Genomic DNA, 20,475 nt, shown 5'->3' on the forward strand with positions numbered 1-20,475 from the left:
AAACCAAGGGAGACCAGCAGAAGACCCAGGATGGGGCGTGGCTCAGGGAGAGAAGGAGAGGCTGAGAGAGAGGGGAGGAGCCCACAAGGCGTCTCCATTCTGTAAAGGAGAGGACTTGCAGGACCCTCTCCCTGCTGGACCACACGCCTCAGAGCCGCCATGGAGACACATCTTTCCTGAGGACTCCAGCCCCTCACCCTCAGGGGACTGGGAAGAGATGCTCACTCAGTCACTCCTGCAGTGAAGCCCTCAATCACCAGGATGGAAGGCTACTTCCGGGCCACCCTGGCCCCCTCGCTGCTGATGACCCTAAACTAGTTCTCTGGAATCCCACAGTGTTGAATCTACATCCCTTTACATGTCAGAGACCTGTGCAGGACCCTGGAAAATTAGAAGGTGCTAGAATATGATTCGTTTCCCAACAACCACCCAGAAAACTAGGTGAGTTTTAGAGTGACTGAAATCCAAGCATCCCATGAAACATCTTGACTGGCAATTGGCTCACAGCTAGTTAGTGATTTCGCTCAGAGCTGCCCATCAGTATCCTCGTGGGTCATGGCCAGGCTGTACTTTCCTTAAGGGGGCTGTTGTGCAGGCTGCCATCTCACCTTGCACCTGCTGCTACTCCCTGACCCGGTGAGATCAGTGTTGTCTCCCTGCCCGACTGGTCACTCGTCAACCTCACAGTTTGGTCAAAGCAACTGCCAATATGCTCTCTGTGGCCAGTTCTAATGAAGAAGTTTCATCAGGGAGAAAAAGGATTTTCTGTTCATGAAACTTGCAGAAATGAAACTTGGAGAGGTTCCGAAGTAAAAGGTGATCATCTCAAGAGAATATAGCCAGAGGTCATCTGATGAAAACGGGGAGTGGGGAGGGTGTGCTCCACGTTGCAAGGCCAAGGACACTATGAAATGGATTCCGGACTTCAAATCAGAACACGAAGTTGAGCACTGATAGGGTGCTTTTTTCATTTGCGGCCGTGGTGACCCTCATCGACCTATGGCACGTCTAAGAACAGGGCCTGGGCAGGATGTTCAATCACACAGGTTAAAGCGACTCTTCTACCAAGATAATCTAAATCTCCGTTATATGAAATCTGTTTTCTCTCTGGCACAGAAATATTTTCCAAGGTATTCACATGGGAAATATGAGTGACCCACACTCTGTGAAGCCCTAGCCAAGTAAAAGTAGAAGCAGATCTCCTTAACGCAGGAGGCTTTAAAACATGCAGGGGTGGGGGAGAGGAATATATGTTTATAGAAAATCTGACAAAGAGCACAACCATGTGACCCCTGAGTGAGTTGGATATTTACTCAAGACTTGCATCTGTGCTGCGTGGCTCAGATGGGAAAGAATCTGTCTGCAATGCAGGAGGCGTGGGTTTGACCCTTGGGTTGGGAAGATACCCTGGAGAAAGGAATGGCAACCCACTCCAGGACTCTTTCCTGGAAAATTCCATGGACAGAGGAGCCTGGCGGGTTACAGTCTGTGGGTTGCAAAGAGCTAGACATGACTGAGCAACGTTCTCTTTTTCCACTTGTGTTTCTTTAAAAAAACAATTACTTTTGCTAGGTATCTAAAGCAGCTCCTCTGTCTAGAAACAGATTAAGCAGTGAATTAGAAGCCCTAAGACTGTAGGCAGCTAAGGGAGTGGTGTATTCGCCACTGAGTGAGAACTACAACTAGAGGTAATGATTTCTTTGAAATGGAAATGTACTGAGGGAGGAATTGGTCACTGGAGCTTAAAAGAAACATAAAAAGTGGAGAAGCTCCCTCTTCTGAGAGATGGAGGCTGGGACTCTGGCAAAGGACCTGAGCTCGCTGGAGCAGCAGCTGGAGACATTCAGAGGGTGCAGACATTCGGAGGGTGAGAGCTTCGGCAGGATGGAGGAGCCAGGAGAGGCTTCCTGGGGAGAGAAGCATGTGGTCCTCCAAAGAGCATCTCAGCCACTTTCTCTCTCTCCTAGCTGCTGGTCCTATCTCTGAAATCTTTCTCTCCTTTGAGCTTATCTTTATGATGTCTTTCAAAGTATTAAAATACAATTTCGGAATAGCTTTTTTCTCATCAAAAATAGCAGATGGTGTCTTTAAGCAGCAGCTGTGTAAAGAGTATTTTAAGTCTATTGGGTGATTCAGTAATAAGTAAGGCCCTCGACTGGGTGGTTCTGCCAAGAAAAGGCAAAGACTGGCAGGCAGGTGAGGATTCAGCGCCAAGGGTACGCCAGGTGTGGGACCAGCTCCCTGTGTTCCGAGTGAAAGCCTGGAGTTAAGGACTAGCTTAGCATCCTTGAAAACCTATTCCAGGAGGAGGGGGTGGAGGGCAGCTGGAAGGGCTGGCAGATGGTCATTGTTACGGGCTGAATGCTTGCATTCCTGCAAAAGTCATATGTTGAACAACCCTGACCTCCTGCCCCCTGTGATGATATACCCATGTGATATGTTTAGATTGGGTCATAATGAGGGTGGGACCCCCATGATGGGATTAGTACCCTTTTGAGGAGAGGAAGGAGATCTTGCTTAAGGCCATACAAGCATGCAGTGAGAAGGCGACTGTCTGAGAGTCAGGAGAACCCTCACCAAGACCCGAATCTGCCTGCACCTTGAGCTTGAACTTCCCAGCCTCCAGAACTGTGAGAGGATAGTGTCTGTTTTGTGGGATTTTGTTACAGCAGCTCCAACTAAGATGGTCATCGAGAGCAGGAACTTTGGAAAACGATGAGTCTACCCCACTTTGTGCCCTTGGGCAGGTAGCTTGCCTGTCCAACCCCCAGCTTCCTTATCTGCAAAACAGGTGTAATAATAACACCCACCTGACGCGACACTTTAATGAGACGATGCAGGTGGCATCTTGCTGGACAAAGAGTAAGCTGGAAATCACTTGCCTTCATGATTGGTGCTACTAACTTATGGGGATACTTCCAGTGGAGAAGCGGGCAGTTCATGTCTGGGGACCCAGTATGTGAGGTGGTCTGACGCTTTGCTAATTCTAAGTCCGTAGTTGTCATTTTTAATACTCAAAGGTTTGAAAGAGGGGAATCCTGGGTCCTTGTGATAGTACAGAGAAGGGTGGGTGGCATCCAGGAAGGCTTCCTGGAGGAGACAGTCCCTCCGAATTTTCCTGTTCTCAAGTAGACCACTGTATTTTATTTCCTTCTCCCACCCAAATAAGGGAAATTCAGGCTCACCACATGTGTCAATAAATTAGTCTACATGTGTCAAAAGTTTATCAGCATTTTAATAAATGTTACCTGATTAGGAAACCCACTTTTAAACTATTATCATTCAAAATTCTCCTTTTCAAAATGATGGCAGGTTTTACATTTGCAGGTTCGGTTCAGTTCAGTCGCTCAGTCGTGTCCGACTCTTTGCGATCCCAGGGACTGCAGCATGCCAGGCTTCCATGTCCATCACCAATTCCTGGAGTTTACTCAAACTCGTGTCCATCCAGTCGGTGATGCCATCCAACCATCTCATCCTCTGTTGTCCCCTTCTCCTCCCACCTTCAATCTTTCCCAGCATCAGGGTCTTTTCAAATGAGTCAGTTCTTCTCATCAGGTGGCCAAAGTATTGGAGTTTCAGCTTCAACATCAGTCCTTCCAATGAATATTCAAGACTGATTTCCTTTAGGATGGACTGGCTGGATCTCCTTGCAGTCCAAGGGACTCTCAAGAGTCTTTTCCAACACCACAGTTCAGAAGCATCAATTCTTCAGAGCTCAGCTTTCTTTATAGTCCAACTCTCATATCCATACCTGACTACTAGAAAAACCATATCTTTGAGTAGATGGACCTTTGTTGGCAAAGTAATGTCTCTGCTTTTTAATATGCTGTCTAGGTTGGTCATAGCTTTTCTTCCAAGGAGCAAGTGTCTTTTAATTTCATGGCTGCAGTCACCATCTGCAGTGATTTTGGAGCCCCCCAAAATAAAATCTCTCATTGTTTCCATTGTTTCCCCATCTATTTGCCATGAAGTGATGGGACTGGATGCCATGATCTTACTTTTTTGAATGGTATCTGCCCATATAACATGAAATTCTTACAAGCCTTAAATCAGAGTTGAAATAGATCCTTGTCCTTCTGACCACTGACACAGAGCTCTTTTAAGTGGGATGATTTGGGAAAGTACCAAAATCTGGTCCTCGGTTTCTGCACAAACACTGCTCTCAAACTCGCCCTGCGGTTTCCCTGCTGGGCTCCACGGCTGCCCTGACAGATGGGCTTCAGAGGCCGGCCTGCAGAGGGGCAGGACCGGCCGGCTGGCTGCTCTGACCGGGGGCAGCAGCCAGTGTGATTGATGAGCCAGTAGCTGACTGGTCTGGCCAACCAGGCCCAAGCCAGAGGACATGAGCCTGTAGAAAAGATCTGTATTTTTCCAGCGTCTTCAGGTTAAGCAGGCGTGTTTCCAGCTTGTTGCATCGTGAACGGCGGTGTTGCTGTTTCCCTCTCTGACCGCGTGATTCAGGTTTGCGTTTCTCTTGCCCTTGTTTTTCTCTCTTCCCTCACAGATGTGGGAGGAGGCCATCGCCCTGGGCAAGGAGCTGGCAGAACAGTATGAGAACGAAATGTTTGATTATGAACAGCTCAGCGAATTGCTGGTAGGTCTTCCTTTCCTTCTCTTTGAAAAAAAAAAAGCGATCTCAACTTGTTCTTCTCAAAGTTTTCCCTTCCCTTCTTCTTCTTCTTCTTTTTTAATGCAACAGCCATTTATTTTATATTCATTTCTTTGGCCTCCCTGAGCGACATGTGAGATCTTAGTTCCCCGACCAGGGTTGGAACTCATGCCCTCTGCAGTGGAAGCATGGACATGTCCTCACCACTGGACCGCCAGGAAAGTCCCTCTTTTCCTTTTAACATTGGGATTCTCCTTCATTTGTCCAGGAGGACAGTTTTGATTTCTTTGCTGGTTGATTCTGGCTCAGCAGCATTCCCCACTGAGCTTTCGTCATCAAACTCGAAGATGCCTCTGAAGGATGTGCGTGTGAAAACCACTGAGCCCAGGTGTCTGGTGGTCTGGATGCTCAGAGGTCTCCAGGAGGCTCCAGTGGTTTCAACTCTGAGCCCGTCTCCATGAAGGACTGATGGAGGGTGGCCCAACCCTTTGTCCTTCCATAGAACCTACCAGTTTCTAATTACTGCTTTCTCTGCTGAATCATTTTTGTATCCAGCAGATCGACTTAATGATGTTTTAATGTGTACCATGAATGTGGAACAGAACTCTCCCCTTTTAAATCCTTTTTTAATGTATCCCATTATCTGACCGATACCATGTTTTAAAAATACTAAAGACCAGACATTGAATCAGGATAAAAGCCATCTCTCTGGCACTTCTTTGGTGATGAAAACACCTGTAAATCACAACCGGTTGCTGAATTTGGCTTTCTGGTCAGATTCGCCTGCTGAATGCCAGGCGATGAATGAAAAGTACTGTCATAGCTTAGTGGTGAGATTAAATTCCACGCCTGCATCAGTGCTCCCCCACCTTCTCCCCCTCCCACCCCCTAGAATTGGCAAAGCTGGAAGAATCCAGACACACAAATTCTCAGATACTCCATTCAAACCTGAAATGCGTTTCTTCTCTTCTTTTCAGAAAAAACAGGCTCAGTTTTATGAAAACATCGTCAAGGTGATACGTCCCAAGCCTGACTACTTTGCCGTCGGTTACTACGGACAAGGATTCCCCACCTTCCTCCGGGTAACTCTGGGCTCTGTCTGGACTGGGTTACCATTGCTCCCTGGGCAGCCAGCGCCTGCTCTTTCCAAGGAAGGATTTGGTTTGCCTCTCAAGTGCGTCTCTCAGTGAAGTCGCTCAGTCGTGTCCGACTCTTTGCAACCCACGACTGCAGCCCACCAGGCTCCTCTGTCCATGGGATTTTCCAGGCAAGGATACTGAAGTGGTTTGTCATTTCCTCTTCCAGGGGATCTTCCTGACCCGGGGATCGAACCCGGGTCTCCTGCACCGCAGGCAGATTCTTTACCGACTGAGCTACCAGGGAAGCGAGTCTGTATTGTTTTCATACCTCTGTACTTGCCTCAGGTTGCCAGAGAGGGGCTGATAATGTTTTTTCATTGAATATAAGCATTCCATCTCTCTTTTCCTAAAGAGAACTCTTCGTCAGAGATTTATGTATATTTTAAAAATTATTGTAAGAAATGCATAACATAGGCCTCCCTGGTGGTCTGTGGTCAGGAATCCACCTGCCAGTGCAGGAGACGCGGACTCGATCCCTGGGTTAGGAAGATCCCCTGGAGGAGGAAATGACAACCCATTCCAGTATTCTTGTCTGGAGAATCCCATGGACAAAGGAGCCTGATGGGCTATAGTCCATGGGGTCACAAAGTCAGACACGACTGAGCAATTCAAGAACAGCAATGCATAGCATGGAAGTTACCATCTTCACTGTCTTTAAGTGTACAGTTCAGTGGCGTTAAATATATTTACCCTGTTGTACAACTGTTCCCACCACCCATTTCCAGATTATTTTCATCTTCCGAAACTGGAACTCCAATCCCAGTAAACAATAATTTCCCCTTCTCTTCTCCCCACCCACCCCAGACCTTACTTTCTGTCTCAGAATTTACTTGATTCTACAGACCTTTCAAGGCTGATCCACAAGGTAGTGTGTATCCAAACTTCATTCCTTGTCGTGGAAGAGTAATATCCCCTCATGTCAGTGTCCCACATTTTGTTTATCCATTCGTCCTTGGCAGACTTTGTCTGGGCTAACATGAATAATGCTGCTCTGAACGTATGTAGTTTTGCTTCTTGTTTTAGCTGTGTGGCTTGTGGGATCTTGGATCCTCAACCAGGAATCGAACCTGGGTCCTTAGCAGTGAGAGTACAGAGCCCTAACCCTTGGATCGCCAGGGAATTTCCAAGCATGCATATTTTAAAGTATATGAGAAACTGGCCATGAATTTCCAGTGCTGGAAACTCGGACTCACCCTCCATCCCTGAGACAAGCATGTTCTCTTTGACACGATTGAAGAAACAGTATGATCATCAGTCAAATCACCCAATAATCTTTAGGCCAGAAATCTTGTAAATAAATGCTGCCTAGCCTGCTAATACAGTTGTTTGGTGGTGGTGGCTTAGTCACTGAGTTGTGTATGACTCTCTGTGACCCCATGGATGGTAGACCCGCACCCCCCGCCCTACCAGACGCCTCTGTCCATGGGATTCCACAGGCCAAAATGCTGGAGAGAGTTGCCATTTCCATCTCTAGGGGATCTTTGCAACCCAGGGATGGAAACAGTGTCTCAAATAGAAAAAAAAGAAGAAAAAATAGCCCAATAGAATTGTTTGCTGCTGCTGCTGCTAAGTCGCTTCAGTCATGTCCGACTCTGCGATCCCATAGATGGCAGCCTACCAGGCTCTCCCGTCCCTGGGATTCTCCAGGCAAGAACACTGGAGTGGGTTGCTATTTCCTTCTCCAATGCATGAAAGTGAAAAGTGAAAGTGAAGTTGCTCTGTCATGTCCGACTCTTCGCGACCCCATGGACTGCAGCCTACCAGGCTCCTCTGCCCATGGGATTTTCCAGGCAAGAGTAATAGAGTGGGGTGCCATTGCCTTCTCCAAATATAACTGTTTAGAGTTTCTCAAAAATTCTTTCTTGGATGCCATTGACCATGTCTGCCTGTCATTTCTTACAATCTTCGATCTTTTTTTTTTTTTAATGGCACCTGGTTTTCTGTTTTCCTTGGAGCCCATGCATGATCCTTCTGGTTTTAGGGAAGCAGGCACTGTACCCAGGGCACACCTGTCTGGGGCAGGCAGGTCTCCCAGATGTCTGGGGCAGGCAGATCTCCCAGATGTCTGGGGCAGGTAGATCCAGCTGGGAGACTCTCCCAGCCTCAAAGGTGTGTTTCTTTGGCCCCAGCGTTTCTGAACCCCCAGGCATCCCTGAGGGTATAAGACATCCCTTCACACTGCCACCAGCAAAAGGGACTTACTTGCTGAAGACCTGTCATTCTTTATAGAAATGTCAGCAGGTGACCCTTGCAGAATTGACCTGCTCCAGGAGGTGACCTGTCAGTTGTTCCACACACACAGGGTCCTGACTGGGTGCCAGGGGCATCTGGACTGTCCCTGTCACTACCTTTCAGTCTCTCCTTGACCCCGAAGTCTTGGTCCTGCAGCTCTGGCCATGAACACCGAAGAGAGTGGTTGATCAGAAACTCAGATTCTGGAGAAAGTCCTCCCTTCCAAAGAATGAATAAAGGATGTTTGGTTATAGCCCTGAATTAAGGAAGATTTCGACATTAAGTTAAAAGACAATCTTTAATTAATTTAATTAATAAGGCTTTAATTAAGGTGTGTGAATCTGTACATACACCTCTGTGTGTGTGTCTAAGAAAGATTGAGAGGGAGAGACAAGCCCTGCATCACGCTGAGCTGGGTGGTGCTGGGCGTGGGGTGTGTGCTATCCTCTGTGGACACTGCTAGGATTTAAGGCCACCACGCTCTGTCCCAGCGTCCTGTCCTGGCAACCCTGTGGGCTGAGCATCTCTCGGTCCCCGAGCCAGCTGATGCCAGGGATTTCCTGGGAGGGCACACGAGACCCACACTCCAAGGACCACACTGGGTCACCTGCCCGTCGAAAGGACAATGCAAAGCAGGAATAACTAGCTTAAAGGGCTTGATTAATATTGAGCTGGCTTTCCCGCCACACCTGGCTGGTTTTGTGGGGCTATAGCAATATATTTATTATACTTCACAGGCTACCTATCCGGGGTCGATCTGATAATGACATTGGCAATTCCAAGAAAGGGGGCAGGATATTTGTCTGCTTCAGGTGGCGCTGGGGGCACAGCCTTGGAGGACTGACTCGCTGGCCCTCCCCTTTGTGTTTCTTTCAGAACTGATCACATGTGGAGCTTTTTGCATTTATATTAATATTTATGGTTCTTACAAGGAATAAATATCTTTGACTATACCTACACTCCCCTCCTCTTTTCAGGCTTGAAGGGACCACTTCAGAATGCAAAGTAATTGATGTTTCTAGAAAATGTTATTAGTGTTTCCATCTATAACTCACTAGTGTTTTTCTATTAAAGCCTTTATATACACTTTTATTATTATGTCTCCCTTCGAGTGTAAAGCCTAATAAATGCATGCTAGTTTTGTACTAGCCTGTTATACATTAAATCATCCTGAATTTCTGAAATGTTTGCCTTTTTATAGCCTTAAAAGATGCTCATGCTGTGTATTTATATTTCTAATTAAGACTACGTATTACTTTGGTTTCTACTTGAAATTATTTTTTTAGAGAAAAGAGAACATTTTTCTCTTGTAATGGGTGCGTTAAGACATACCTAAGCACAAAGTGGGAAAAAAAGCATTCAATTTTTAAATTGTTCCCTCTTTTGTGATTTAAAAGGACTCAGAATAACTTTGGACTAGGGAAGGGGAAAAATGGAGCCTCATAGGAGCTCTATTTTTTTTTTTAATTTATTAGACAGATTTTATTTTGACTTTGAGCTGAGTCTGCAGGATCCAACTGTTGGTCTGTCTGTCTTCTCTTCCCCCTCATCCCCCGCCCCCTCACCCCTTCCTCCCCTCCCTCCCCTCCCCACCCTGTCCCTCCTCCCCTCCTCTACACTGGCGTCCATCCAGGGTCAGGGCAGATGACAAGGCTGCCCCTAACTCCTGACCAGCCGGCCTGGAGCCTCTTGCCCAACAATCCCTGATGGAAGCAACAACCAAGTCCAGGGAGGAGAACCAAGAGCCCCCAGCCTCTGGCTCCTCGGGCCCTGTGGCTTCTGCTCGTGATCCCTTCCTTGTTGCAGTTGGTGATGTTGAGACCACCCTCAGATGGGGCAAGATGGGTGGGGAGGGGGAGATTCAGGAGCCTTCTGGAGCTGTGGCATCGCGCTACCCGTTAACACCTTTTTTTGTGACTCAGTTACTGCTCAGAATACCCATGTTGAATCTGTGATGGTATGGAGACCTGTTGAATCCATGAAGGTATAGAGACCTGTTTTTTCTTGGAACCAGAACTTTCCTTACCGACATACTTACAGAGTGACCGTGTCATCAGACAGGTCTCAACGAGGCAGCCTGAGCGGAGAAGAGGGCTTCCCGATCACCCGAAACAACCCCTAGATGGACTCTTCAGAATTTACAGAGGTGACAGATGTGGCCTTGGAGAGGGACAAAACTCAAGTCTTTGGGAGGAGATCGCTACATGCTCTGCTCTGTCTTTTGTTGATGGAATATTATCCATAAGACAGCTCCAAACATTCAGTGAGGGGAGTCCAGCCACCACCCGCTGGACTTTTTTTTTTCCTTTGGCTTTTATTAAGTCAAGGAAGGGCATTTATTTCCTGAGGTCATGACACAGGAAGTAGACTTGGCCCAGCTGCGGGCTCTCCGGGCGGAGGCAGGAACCTTGCCAACCAGCTGGGTGACACCGACCCATGACCCCCTTACTGTTCACAACAGCAGAGAGCCCAGAGCAAGGCCAGGTGCAGCTCCAGTGCTGTGCTGGGTGCCACGGGCTCAGGACCAGCCAGCTTCGCTGAGCGACCTTGGGGAAGAAGCACGTCCACAGTTCATGGCGGGTCCGCTGCTGGGTCAGACTGAGACGAGCTCTCGCACGGCAGGTTCCGGTCAGCAGACTGGAGAGGGTGCCGCCCCTTGTCCATTATCGTTTGGGATGGCACGAGAGGGTCTTGGGTGCCATTTGAGCCCCCAAACCTGGGAAACTCCTCAGAGCTGCTCGTATGAGAGCCTCTCAGCACCAGGAGAGGGACCAGGAGCCGTGGGCCTCTCTACTTTGTCTGGACCCCTGTCCCTTGGGTTCTGCTCATCTCCTGGCAGTGACCTGTAGGAGTCAGCTTGGAAAGTCATGCTCAGGCTCCAAGGCCCCACCTTAACTTCATGATCTCTTGAATTCTCTCTGGCAAAATGAAAACTGCTTATAGAAGCAGGGACATCACCTTGCCAACAGAGGTCCATATAGTCAAAACTGGTTTTTCCAGTAGTCATGTACGGATGTGCGGGTTGGACCATAAAGAAGGTTGAGTGCCAAAGAATCGATGCTTTCGAATTGTGGTGCTGGAGAAGACTCTTAAGAGTCCCTTGGACTACAAACAGATCCAACCAGTCCATCCTAAAGGAAATCAGCCCTGAATATTCATTAGAAGGACTGATGCTGAAGCTGAAGCGCCAATATTTTGTGCACCTGATGCCAAGAGCCAACTCATTGGAAAAGATTCTGATGCTGGGAAAGATTGAAAGCAGGAGGAGAAGGGGGCGACAGAGGGTGAGATGGTTGGATGACATCATCAACACAGTGGACATGAGTTTGAGCAAGCTCCGGGAGATGGTGAAGGACCAGAAGCCTGGCACGCTGCAGTCCACGGGGTCACAAAGAGTTGGACGCAACTGAGTGACTGAACAACAAGAAAAACAATCGCCATCTGGAAGCAAGAAGAAGACTTGGACACCGTTCTCCATTGGCCCTGGTGCCCTTAACCTGTCTGGTCATTTCCTGCCCTCTAGGATTTGGGCGCTAATCGCTCATTTGGTTTTTCATGACTTTGTCAATTGATTACTGCTGTTAAGGCTGAAATGTGTAGCTAGACTTCAGTAATGCGTGTTTAGTGCTTCTTCAACAGTATCAACTTACCTGTCTTCTGTTCCTGAGTTCTTGATTAATAAGACCACTGCAATTACAAGCTGTTCTTCGATTTAGTGACACTTAAAACACTGTCCAGCCCACTCTGAAGACCAATGCATTTATGTGTGCACTTTTTCTGGCCCAGTCCCTGGGGTGTTGTTTAATGCTTGTCATTGTTTGCAGGGGAAAGTGTTCATTTATCGAGGGAAAGAGTATGAACGTCGAGAGGATTTTGAAGCTCGTCTACTGACTCAGTTTCCAAACGCTGAGAAGATGAAGACAACGTCTCCACCAGGCGACGACATTAAAAACTCTCCCGGCCAATGTATCCTTTCAGGCAACCACGTGGGATAGAAAATGATGGCCAAGCCGTTGGTTCACATGGTTGGGTGTATGTGGGGTTGATGACCTTAACCTTTGACCTTCAGATATTCAGTGCTTCACAGTAAAGCCCAAACTTGATCTGCCTCCTAAATTTCACAGGCCCGTGTCAGAGCAGATTGTAAGGTAATCAACCTATTTCCCTGACCCAACAGGAGGGGGGTAAGAGGCGTACACAGATCTCTTCTTCATAACTTCACCTGTAGAAGGATGCATGTCAGCCTTTGATGAACTTTTCAGATGCTCTGTTTACTTTGAAAAGCAGGGGAAGCTAATTTTCTTCAGCATCAAAGTAGGGAAGGGACATGTTGTTAACAAGTGTGGCTGGGAGGGTGGGAAGCCGTCCCTTACCTGGGACTGAGACAAGGAAAGTCAGGGGAAGGAGGGGGTAATCCAGTCTCCTTTTGACCCACCAGGTGAGAGACCCCCTTAGACTTTTTCTCCAGGGCACAGGCCCCACCCCACAGCCTGAGATCTGAGTCTGTGTGCCTGCATGGTAGCCTGAGTGTTTGGATCCCAGAAGGCAGGCAAAGGGATTCAGACATATGCTCCTGATGGAGAATCAGGTGCCGGGTGAAGAGACCCTTCTCCTCTACCGCAGGGTGATTCCATAACATGGGACTCAGAGGTGGGTTTTCAAACTCACAGGCCAGGTGTCTGAATCTGAGTGAGACTGTATGTGTCTGCATTGAACTGCTCCTAACTTAGCAGCAGTGTAGAAACACATACCCTAGACGTCTCTTTGATGTGAAGAGTTTCTTTTTCTACTTCATCCTTGTTCTGCTGAAAAAACGTGACCTCTTTGATGGCCACATAATGCACAGGATATGCTGTTTTACATCCTGCAGTTTGGCGGGTTGGGTTCTTCTGCAAAATTCACTACGATTTCTTTAACCTTTCTTCAGCAAACATGGGAAATAATAAACCAGGACTCGACTTATTGAGGAATGATCGCTTTCATGAGGCTTAGATTTTTAAGTTTTGCAACATGTTTTTCTCAGAGAGAGGCATTAAGTAATGGTGAACCGTGGACACGCTCCTGTATTTCCCTTTGGTGTGGAATGCCTCTGTGTTTCAGAGCAGGAGAATGAGTAAGCCTCCCAGCCTGCCTCTGGGGTGTGTGTGAAACCCACCTCCTCCCCACGGGAGAAAGGCAAGCTGTCCATCCGTGTCTGCCACCCCTGGTGGTTGCAGACTCTGCCTTCCTAGACCTGCAGTTAAAATAGACAAAACCTTTAAAACATAATCAAAATGCATTCTTAGAAGTTTAATAAACTTAGTAAATTATTTAATACATTGATTATTGACACATGAATTAAAACTTTAAATAACAAACACAAGAATGAAGAACAAAGTTTTTTTTTTTTTTTTCCTCTCTCCTTTGCCTCACCTTTCCTCGGTTTTTGCCCGTTTCACTCTTACTCAGCATCTCTTCTCCCCTGAGCATTGGCAGGGACAAAGAGAAGGCAAAGAACCCAGGGTAATTTTTCCACCTGCCAACGTCTCTCCTGTGAGGCTGGTGGGGAGCAACAGCCCAGCTACCGCTTTAGGTCAAGGTTGGAGGTGTTTAAGGGATGCAGTGACGTGTAGGGAGACCAGATCCCAGGGCTAAAAGCAAATCAGCTGCTTCTCCGGTGAAATAGCTAATGATTTTCCTGTCTCTGCACAGTTTCTACAGAGTCAACGAGGTCCAGCGATTTGAATATTCTCGTCCGATCCGCAAGGGAGAGAAGAACCCAGACAACGAATTTGCGGTAAAAAAGCAAAAATGGCCTCCCTCCCCCCAACCTCATGCCACCAAAACTGCCTGTCAAAAAAAAAAGAGCGTATCCTCAGAGATCCCACAGTGCAGGGTTTGATGCCCATGTGTGTTATGCACAGAGATCCTGACATACGACCCCTCCAAATTCAGTGCAATAATGACCATTACACAGACGCTGTCACCAAGGTCCCTGTGATGCTGTTAGAAAGTGACTAGCTGTTAGAAAGTGACTTTGAGAGTCTTCCTGTGCTCAGAGCACACTCGCCTCCCTGCCGCATGTACCTGAGCCTCCCTCTGGGCTCTGAGTCCTGGAGCAGGTGCTGGTGTCTCTGTTATAAAGAAGTTCATGGAGGCACCGTGTGCTGACGTGGCTTTCTGCTGTTCGGGCACACAGCCTGGAGGAGGGTTGTACTCACTCTGCAGTGCCCAGCCTGAACTGTACTCCGGCACCACATGCTGGAGCAGGGTGTTCCCGGGCAGCTGAGCAGAGGCCCTGGTGGTTCTCACGGGGCAGGCCGTCCTGAGCCTCGAGGGATGTTTAACTGCATCCTCAGCTTCCACCCACGGGATGCCAGGTACAATCTCCCAGATGACAGTCAATCACAAATGTTTCCACACGTTGCTAAACGTCTGTGCCTTGTTAAAAACACTGCATTAGAGACCTGGAAATATTAACACAGGTTCCTGCAGCCTTTAAAAAAAAATATATAGGCACAGGGACTTCCCTGGAAGTCCAGTGGTTAAAACTCCGGACCCCCAAGGCAGGAGACACGAGGTTCCATCCCTGATCGGGGGACTAAGATCCTGCATGCTGCCCAGTACAGCCTAAAAAATAAATAAATAACTAAAAAATAAATAAATACAAATAAAATATATGCATAACCAGTTTAATGGATTCCAGTTTGAAAAGGCATGAAATCAAACATTGTTTGTTTGTTTTAAATGTTATTATTTCCCTCTCCTCCTGCCCTGAAAACGTCCTCTGGAAATCCCTAGATTGGCCCACATTTCAAGGCAGCATTAGCTTTGAGGGCCCCTGGCAGGCACCTTGCCTGCAGGTATCTGGGGGTGCAGGAGGGCAAAGACGAACTAGCATCTGCTGACTCAAAGGGAGGCTCAGAGCGCAGTCAGCAAAGCTTCCACCACGTTCCCTGTTTCCTGTGATCTCTCCGTCCTCAGGGCCACACTTGTGGGCCTCCAGCCACAGCTCCTGAAAGGCCCTTTCCTTCCCCAGCCCAGCTTCCTCTGTGTGTCAACCAGGAGCTCGGAATCGGGAAATTCTAAGGCAGCCCTTGTGTCAACACTGGTGGTTTCAAACCCAGTCCGTCCCCTCTTTCTTGGTTGCTGTGGCTTCCTGCTCCTGTTTGGTGATGGGTTTCACTGTGGCATCGTCTGTGATGGGGAGAGGGACGGGTCCACTCCCATTCCCCCAGGCCAGGGCCGGGCTCTATGGAAATCTCTGCTCTGATCATCTCGGCAGTAACTCCATCCGTGATGTAGCATCCTCCAGGCAGAATGTACGGGCCCTCCTTGAATTTCCCTCACGCCTCTCACATCTCACAGCCATGTAGGTTTTTCATACTGTGAAGGAAGAGACACAAGGAGGTCAGGCAAATTGCCGACGAGCCTGTAACCGTTGGGGCAGAGCTAAGAATAACCGCAGCTCCTGACACTGGAACTGCGCTAAGCCTCAGAGCCGGGCTTTTTCTAAATGGCCCTGAAATCCTGTAATGGCCCCATTAGGTCCTCTCACACGCAGATGAGGCTTTCAGAAGCCACGGGGTTTAGTCCTTCATGGGCCTGACAAAGCTCCTGGCTTCCAGATAAGCATGCGGGTTTGGTGGCCACAGGAAGCCAGGCTGGGGCCCGAGGTGGGGAGTCTATGTACTGCCCCACCAGGCCAGCCGGGGAACTCAGAGCAGCTCAGCACCTCCAAACCTGGCCAGGGGGTGACTTTCTGGAACCCAGGGCCAGAGAAGAGGAGGCCAAAGGCTGAGAGGAGTCAGTGTGGAGCCTGAAGGCCCCTAGGAGGGTGCTGGCTTGAAGCGTTGGGGAGGAGAATAGTGGGCTGTGGCTGCAGGCAGCTCCGAACGTGCAGAATGCTGTCTCCAGACCGGCGCCTGACCGCCAGCCCCTGGGGGCAGCAGGAGCCTGTGTCCCTGGGCCCACGCCAGGGCCTACCCCTTCCCCTCCTCTGCAGTCTGAGGTCTGGGGAGAATGCTTTCCAAGCTCTAGCCCAGTTTTCTGGAAATGCTGCCGTTCCATTATGCCATCTCTGTGTATCTGGGCCACTACGGACAGACTCAGTGATTCTCTATCACTTGGAGGTTTTGCCAGCAAAGGCCGCCACCAGCTCGACATCCTGCCGCAGGGGCCGGGATGGAAGGGCCACTGTTTACTCTGCACTGGAGTTCAGGGCAGCCACGGGACAGAGGTGGAGTTATGTGTATCAGCTTATATACAGTTTCCCTCAATCTGAGATGTACCATTTCAGGAAGTGTGTGCAAGCTTGTGTGTGTGTGCCCCGTTGTAGCTGAATCTTTGTGATCCCGCGGACTGTAACCCTCCAGGCTCCTCTGTCCATGGGATTTTCCTGGCAAGAATGCTGGAAAGGGCTGTCACTTCCTACTCCAGGGGATCTTTCTGACCCAGGCACCAAACCTGCGTCTCCTGCATTGGCAGGCAGAGTCTTTACTACTGTGTTACTTAGGAAACTTCTTTAGGAAGAATGCAGATTATTAAATGGTATTTTCACTGAAAATACACATATACACACTTATGAATGCTTAATAAGTACCCTTAACAATAGATAGTAAAAGTAAAAATAAAACCTAATAATAGATAGGTTGTCATCTCTGGGTGGTCGGTGATGGTGGTGGTTTGGTCGCTAAGTTGTGTCCAACTGTTGCAACCCCGTGGACTGTACATGCCAGGCTCCTCTGCCATGGGATTCCCCAGGCAGGAATACTGGAGTGGGTTGCCATTTCCTTCTCCATCATCTTTGGGTACTGGGTGATTTTTCTGCCTTCTATTTCCATATCTTTATTTTCTGATGTAAATATATGTTATACAAAAAAACAATCATTAAAATGCTGACTGAGTTTATTAGAATATGAGAGGTCACTTTTACGAAGCCCCATCTTCCTCAGTGAATTTGCATCCTCAGGTTTCTTATGAACACTAAGAAAGGCTAACGTTAAACTCATCAGAGCCTTTCCAAAAATCTGCTCACTCAGAGGGAACCTCCCCTGTTTGGATGCAGATAATTCTTCCTGACTCGTCTGTTATACTTTTCTTTTCCAAATACCAGGGAAGTGGGCACCATTGGCCAAGGAACAGGGGACCACGTGTCGTGTGTGATGGTCTGGCTTCAGCAGAGCGTGAGGTGTCCCCTGGGTGGCTGGTGACCTTGCCTCCCAGAGCCTAGCAGACCCCCCTGAGGGCAGAAGCTGTCAGCCGCCTACAACATCCTTCTTCTAACCGCCTTGGGTCTGTGTTCCCTTTGCAGAATATGTGGATCGAGAGGACCATTTACACCACTGCATATAAACTGCCTGGCATCCTGAGGTGGTTTGAGGTCAAGTCTGTTTTCATGGTAAGCACACCCTGCAGAAGGACTGCCCGTCACCCCTCTGCTATGGCCTGACCCAGCCTCTTCCTGGGGCGTGTCACCTGGTCACCGTGGCCAGCACACACCCTGCAGACCCCATGTCAGGCTTAACAACCCAGAATCTCTATCTCTGCCCACAAATACCACAGTGGACATGCTGTAATCACAGCCACCTCTAATGTAGAAGAAAACCAAAGAATTAAGATTTCATCCCTTCTTACAAAATATTTAAACACAGCCCTCACTGTGCTGTTTTGACAGTTCTTTTCTGCGAACAAAGTGAAAAGTTTAAGACAAATTCCAATTCATATACCCTTTTTAAGATATTTCTTCCTGATGGTCTTATTGTCATTTACATGACAGACAACTTGATTAATAGTACTTGCTCGTTTCAAATAAAAATAGTTTGAGAATATACCACCCCCCCCCCCACCGCCCACACTTTTTAAAGAAAGAATCACTCACATCTCATCAGCTAAACCTTACTATTGGACAGTTGTAATGACAGGAACCAGTTTTGGGCCAAAGATTCTTGTTGACTATCGCAGCAGCAGCGTACTGACAACTGCTGGTATAAAAAGATCTGATTAGAATATGTACGCTTTGTCCTGTGTCTCAATGCCTTGGGTGTTTACCTGGCAGGATCTTACCCAGAGGGGTGGTTCTCGCCGTTCAGTTTACCACGAGGCCCCTTGGATGCTCCTGATTCACCCTAAGACGTTATGGCCGCACCCTCTCTTCCCAGCCTTGTCTCCACTCTTGACCTTTGTCCTCACCAGCTGAGTTCTGGGCCTCTGGCTCGGGCCCTGAGCTGGAAAGGCTCAGGAGACGCGTGGCAGGTGGCAGAAATGCAAGCCTTCGCTGGCACCGTTTGGAGCTGGTGATGTACGTGGGTGGGAGATGGACCAGGAGGCCCTTCCATAAACAAGCACAATCCTATCTTCCTAATGAGCCTCTGCCCGTAAGCCGTTTGTAATCGGGGATTCCGTGAGCCAGCCAGGGTGTACGAGGAAGGCGCTTAACAGCTCGAGGTGGAGAGGGGCAATCCCTGATTTTCTGTAAGGATGTGGTTCTGCCGTGGGCTGTACTGGCCCTTTTTTTAGTGAACTAAGAGGGCTGGAAGCTGAATAATCCCCGAATGGCATGACTGAAATAATCCCGCTGTCAATACCACAGGTCCCTCTTGCCGAGTGTCTGCCTCCCAGGACAGACCAGCATGGGATATGGTGTGGGCAGCAGCTGACCCTCTTGTTTTGATGAATCTAGGACACCATTCTTTGTTGAGGCCAGCAGGGTCCGCAACAGGGAGTCATTAGCCAGTCAGGAGGGAATTCTGCCCTGGAGAGTCCATGTGGCTGAGTTACGTGCACAAGAGGGTGTGTTCCAGGGTGTGACTGAGCCAGGTGCTGGGCTATGACACCAGTCCTGGGATACATGTTGTCTGGGGTGCGCGTGGGACCAGGGTACCCTCACCGGCCGGCACAGGGTCGGCCTCCTCTCTGAATGTCACTGCCCCTCCATCGGGTCGCGGGCAGGCTCCTTGACAAGCAGGGCTTCCTACGCAGCAGCTGAGGGTGTCGTTCCAGGATCTGGCCACAAGCAGAACTGTTCCCTGAGCGTCTCTGCACCTCCATCCCTCCCTCTGCCTCTCAGACGGCCCCCAGGGGCTGGAGCAAAAAGAAAACAGGCTGCTCTGCTTTGCCATTTGCTAAAGACACCCTCGGGTCCCTGGCACAGGTAGAGGGATCCAGCACACTAGCCTTGAGGAGGGCAAGGACCAGGTTATCTTACATTGAGGTCACCCCTAGACGTGGCTCAGGGGCCCAGCCTTGGGTCCGTTGGAGGGAGACCCAGCTTGAAGGTGGTGTTATTGTTTTAAACCCAGTCACGTTCTCCTGGCGGTTAGAGCTGAGCCAGAGAGGAGGGCGGGGCTGAGCATCACGGAGCCCTGCGGGGTCCCCAGTGAAAGAAGGGCCTTGGCAGTGTGGGCAGAGGTGGGCCTGAGGTGGACCGCCCTGCCTCCCGCCCTGAAGGTCCTGCTGACTGGCGTCAGGTTTGCAAGGGAGGCCTGTGAGGTCCAACGGAAGCCGTGCCCCGGCTCTGGGGGCGCTCTTTTATTCCCTGGAGGGCACGTGATTGCAGGTGGAGACCGTGGCGGGACCTCTCTACTCCTCCCCCAACTTCGCGGGCCAAACAGGTCCGGGGGGCTTACAAAGCGCCCAGACCTCCTGCCTCTGGGACAGGACAGATTGTCCCAGATTCCTTAAAACAAGCAGCAGACAAGACCATGGCTAAAAGCCCTCTTCTGTGAAGCAGCTGTATTCAAGCAGCACTCAGGGCTGTGTTTTCCTGGGATGACCATACATGTACACACACGCATGCACGCACACACATGTATACAGTTGAGCATGTGCACACACACGCACCCCGGGACAAGGCGGCCTTGCATCGTGCCTTTGAACTTTGTACGTGGGGACTGGGTCAGTGGAAACATGTAAAGACATTCATACGCCTGGCTCCTCTTGTTGGGTCATGAGAGACCTTGCCCCGAAGGTCCACTGGAAGGAAGCCCGAGCCACAGTCTGGATGCCTGTCCTCTGGCGAGGAGCGGGGGGCATGGCAAGGGCCCCCGCAGGGCAGGGCGGGGCGTGGCCACCAGCCCAAGTCATCCTCGTCCTCCCGCTTCCGCAGGTGGAGATCAGCCCCCTGGAGAACGCCATCGAGACCATGCAGCTGACCAACGACAAGATCAACAGCATGGTCCAGCAGCACCTAGACGACCCCAGCCTCCCCATCAACCCGCTCTCCATGCTCCTAAACGGCATCGTGGACCCCGCCGTCATGGGAGGTTTTGCCAATTACGAGAAGGCACGTGACACGCCGGCTTCCTCTCTGCAGCTCCGCCCCCGGGGACGGGCTAGCTCCAAACCCCGCCTCCAAGCCCGGAGACCTTCCCGGGCTCGCTGAAGTGGGCCGAACACGGCCCACTCCCCGGGGGCAGCCTCTGCCCGCTGCCATCCCGGCCATGGCTGGCCTGGACATTGTCCCCACTCCCCTACCATGCTGTGCTGATGGAGAGTGACCCTCCTGACTGTCCAGAG

General features: G+C 49.5%; 1 protein-coding gene and 1 non-coding gene across 5 annotated transcripts in view; one reads left to right on the forward strand and one right to left on the reverse strand.

Annotated features, from left to right (window-relative positions):
* DOCK1 (dedicator of cytokinesis 1) overlaps nt 1-20,475 on the forward strand; it is a 556,998-nt gene that overhangs the window by 503,458 nt on the left and 33,065 nt on the right. For all 4 annotated transcript variants that reach the window (XM_070781087.1, XM_070781089.1, XM_070781088.1 and 1 more), the window contains 7 exons: nt 4,505-4,594; nt 5,587-5,691; nt 11,805-11,946; nt 12,050-12,128; nt 13,672-13,756; nt 17,273-17,359; nt 20,066-20,242. In XM_070781087.1, the coding sequence (XP_070637188.1) occupies nt 4,505-4,594; nt 5,587-5,691; nt 11,805-11,946; nt 12,050-12,128; nt 13,672-13,756; nt 17,273-17,359; nt 20,066-20,242 (765 nt within the window). The remainder of the gene's footprint in view (nt 1-4,504; nt 4,595-5,586; nt 5,692-11,804; nt 11,947-12,049; nt 12,129-13,671; nt 13,757-17,272; nt 17,360-20,065; nt 20,243-20,475) is intronic.
* TRNAR-GCG (transfer RNA arginine (anticodon GCG)) lies at nt 5,920-5,992 on the reverse strand. Its single transcript has one exon. It is a non-coding gene; the product is annotated as a tRNA-Arg (tRNA).

This window comes from Bos indicus, chromosome 26 (genome assembly GCF_029378745.1).
Source record: "Bos indicus isolate NIAB-ARS_2022 breed Sahiwal x Tharparkar chromosome 26, NIAB-ARS_B.indTharparkar_mat_pri_1.0, whole genome shotgun sequence".
NCBI classification, from domain to species: domain Eukaryota; kingdom Metazoa; phylum Chordata; class Mammalia; order Artiodactyla; family Bovidae; genus Bos; species Bos indicus.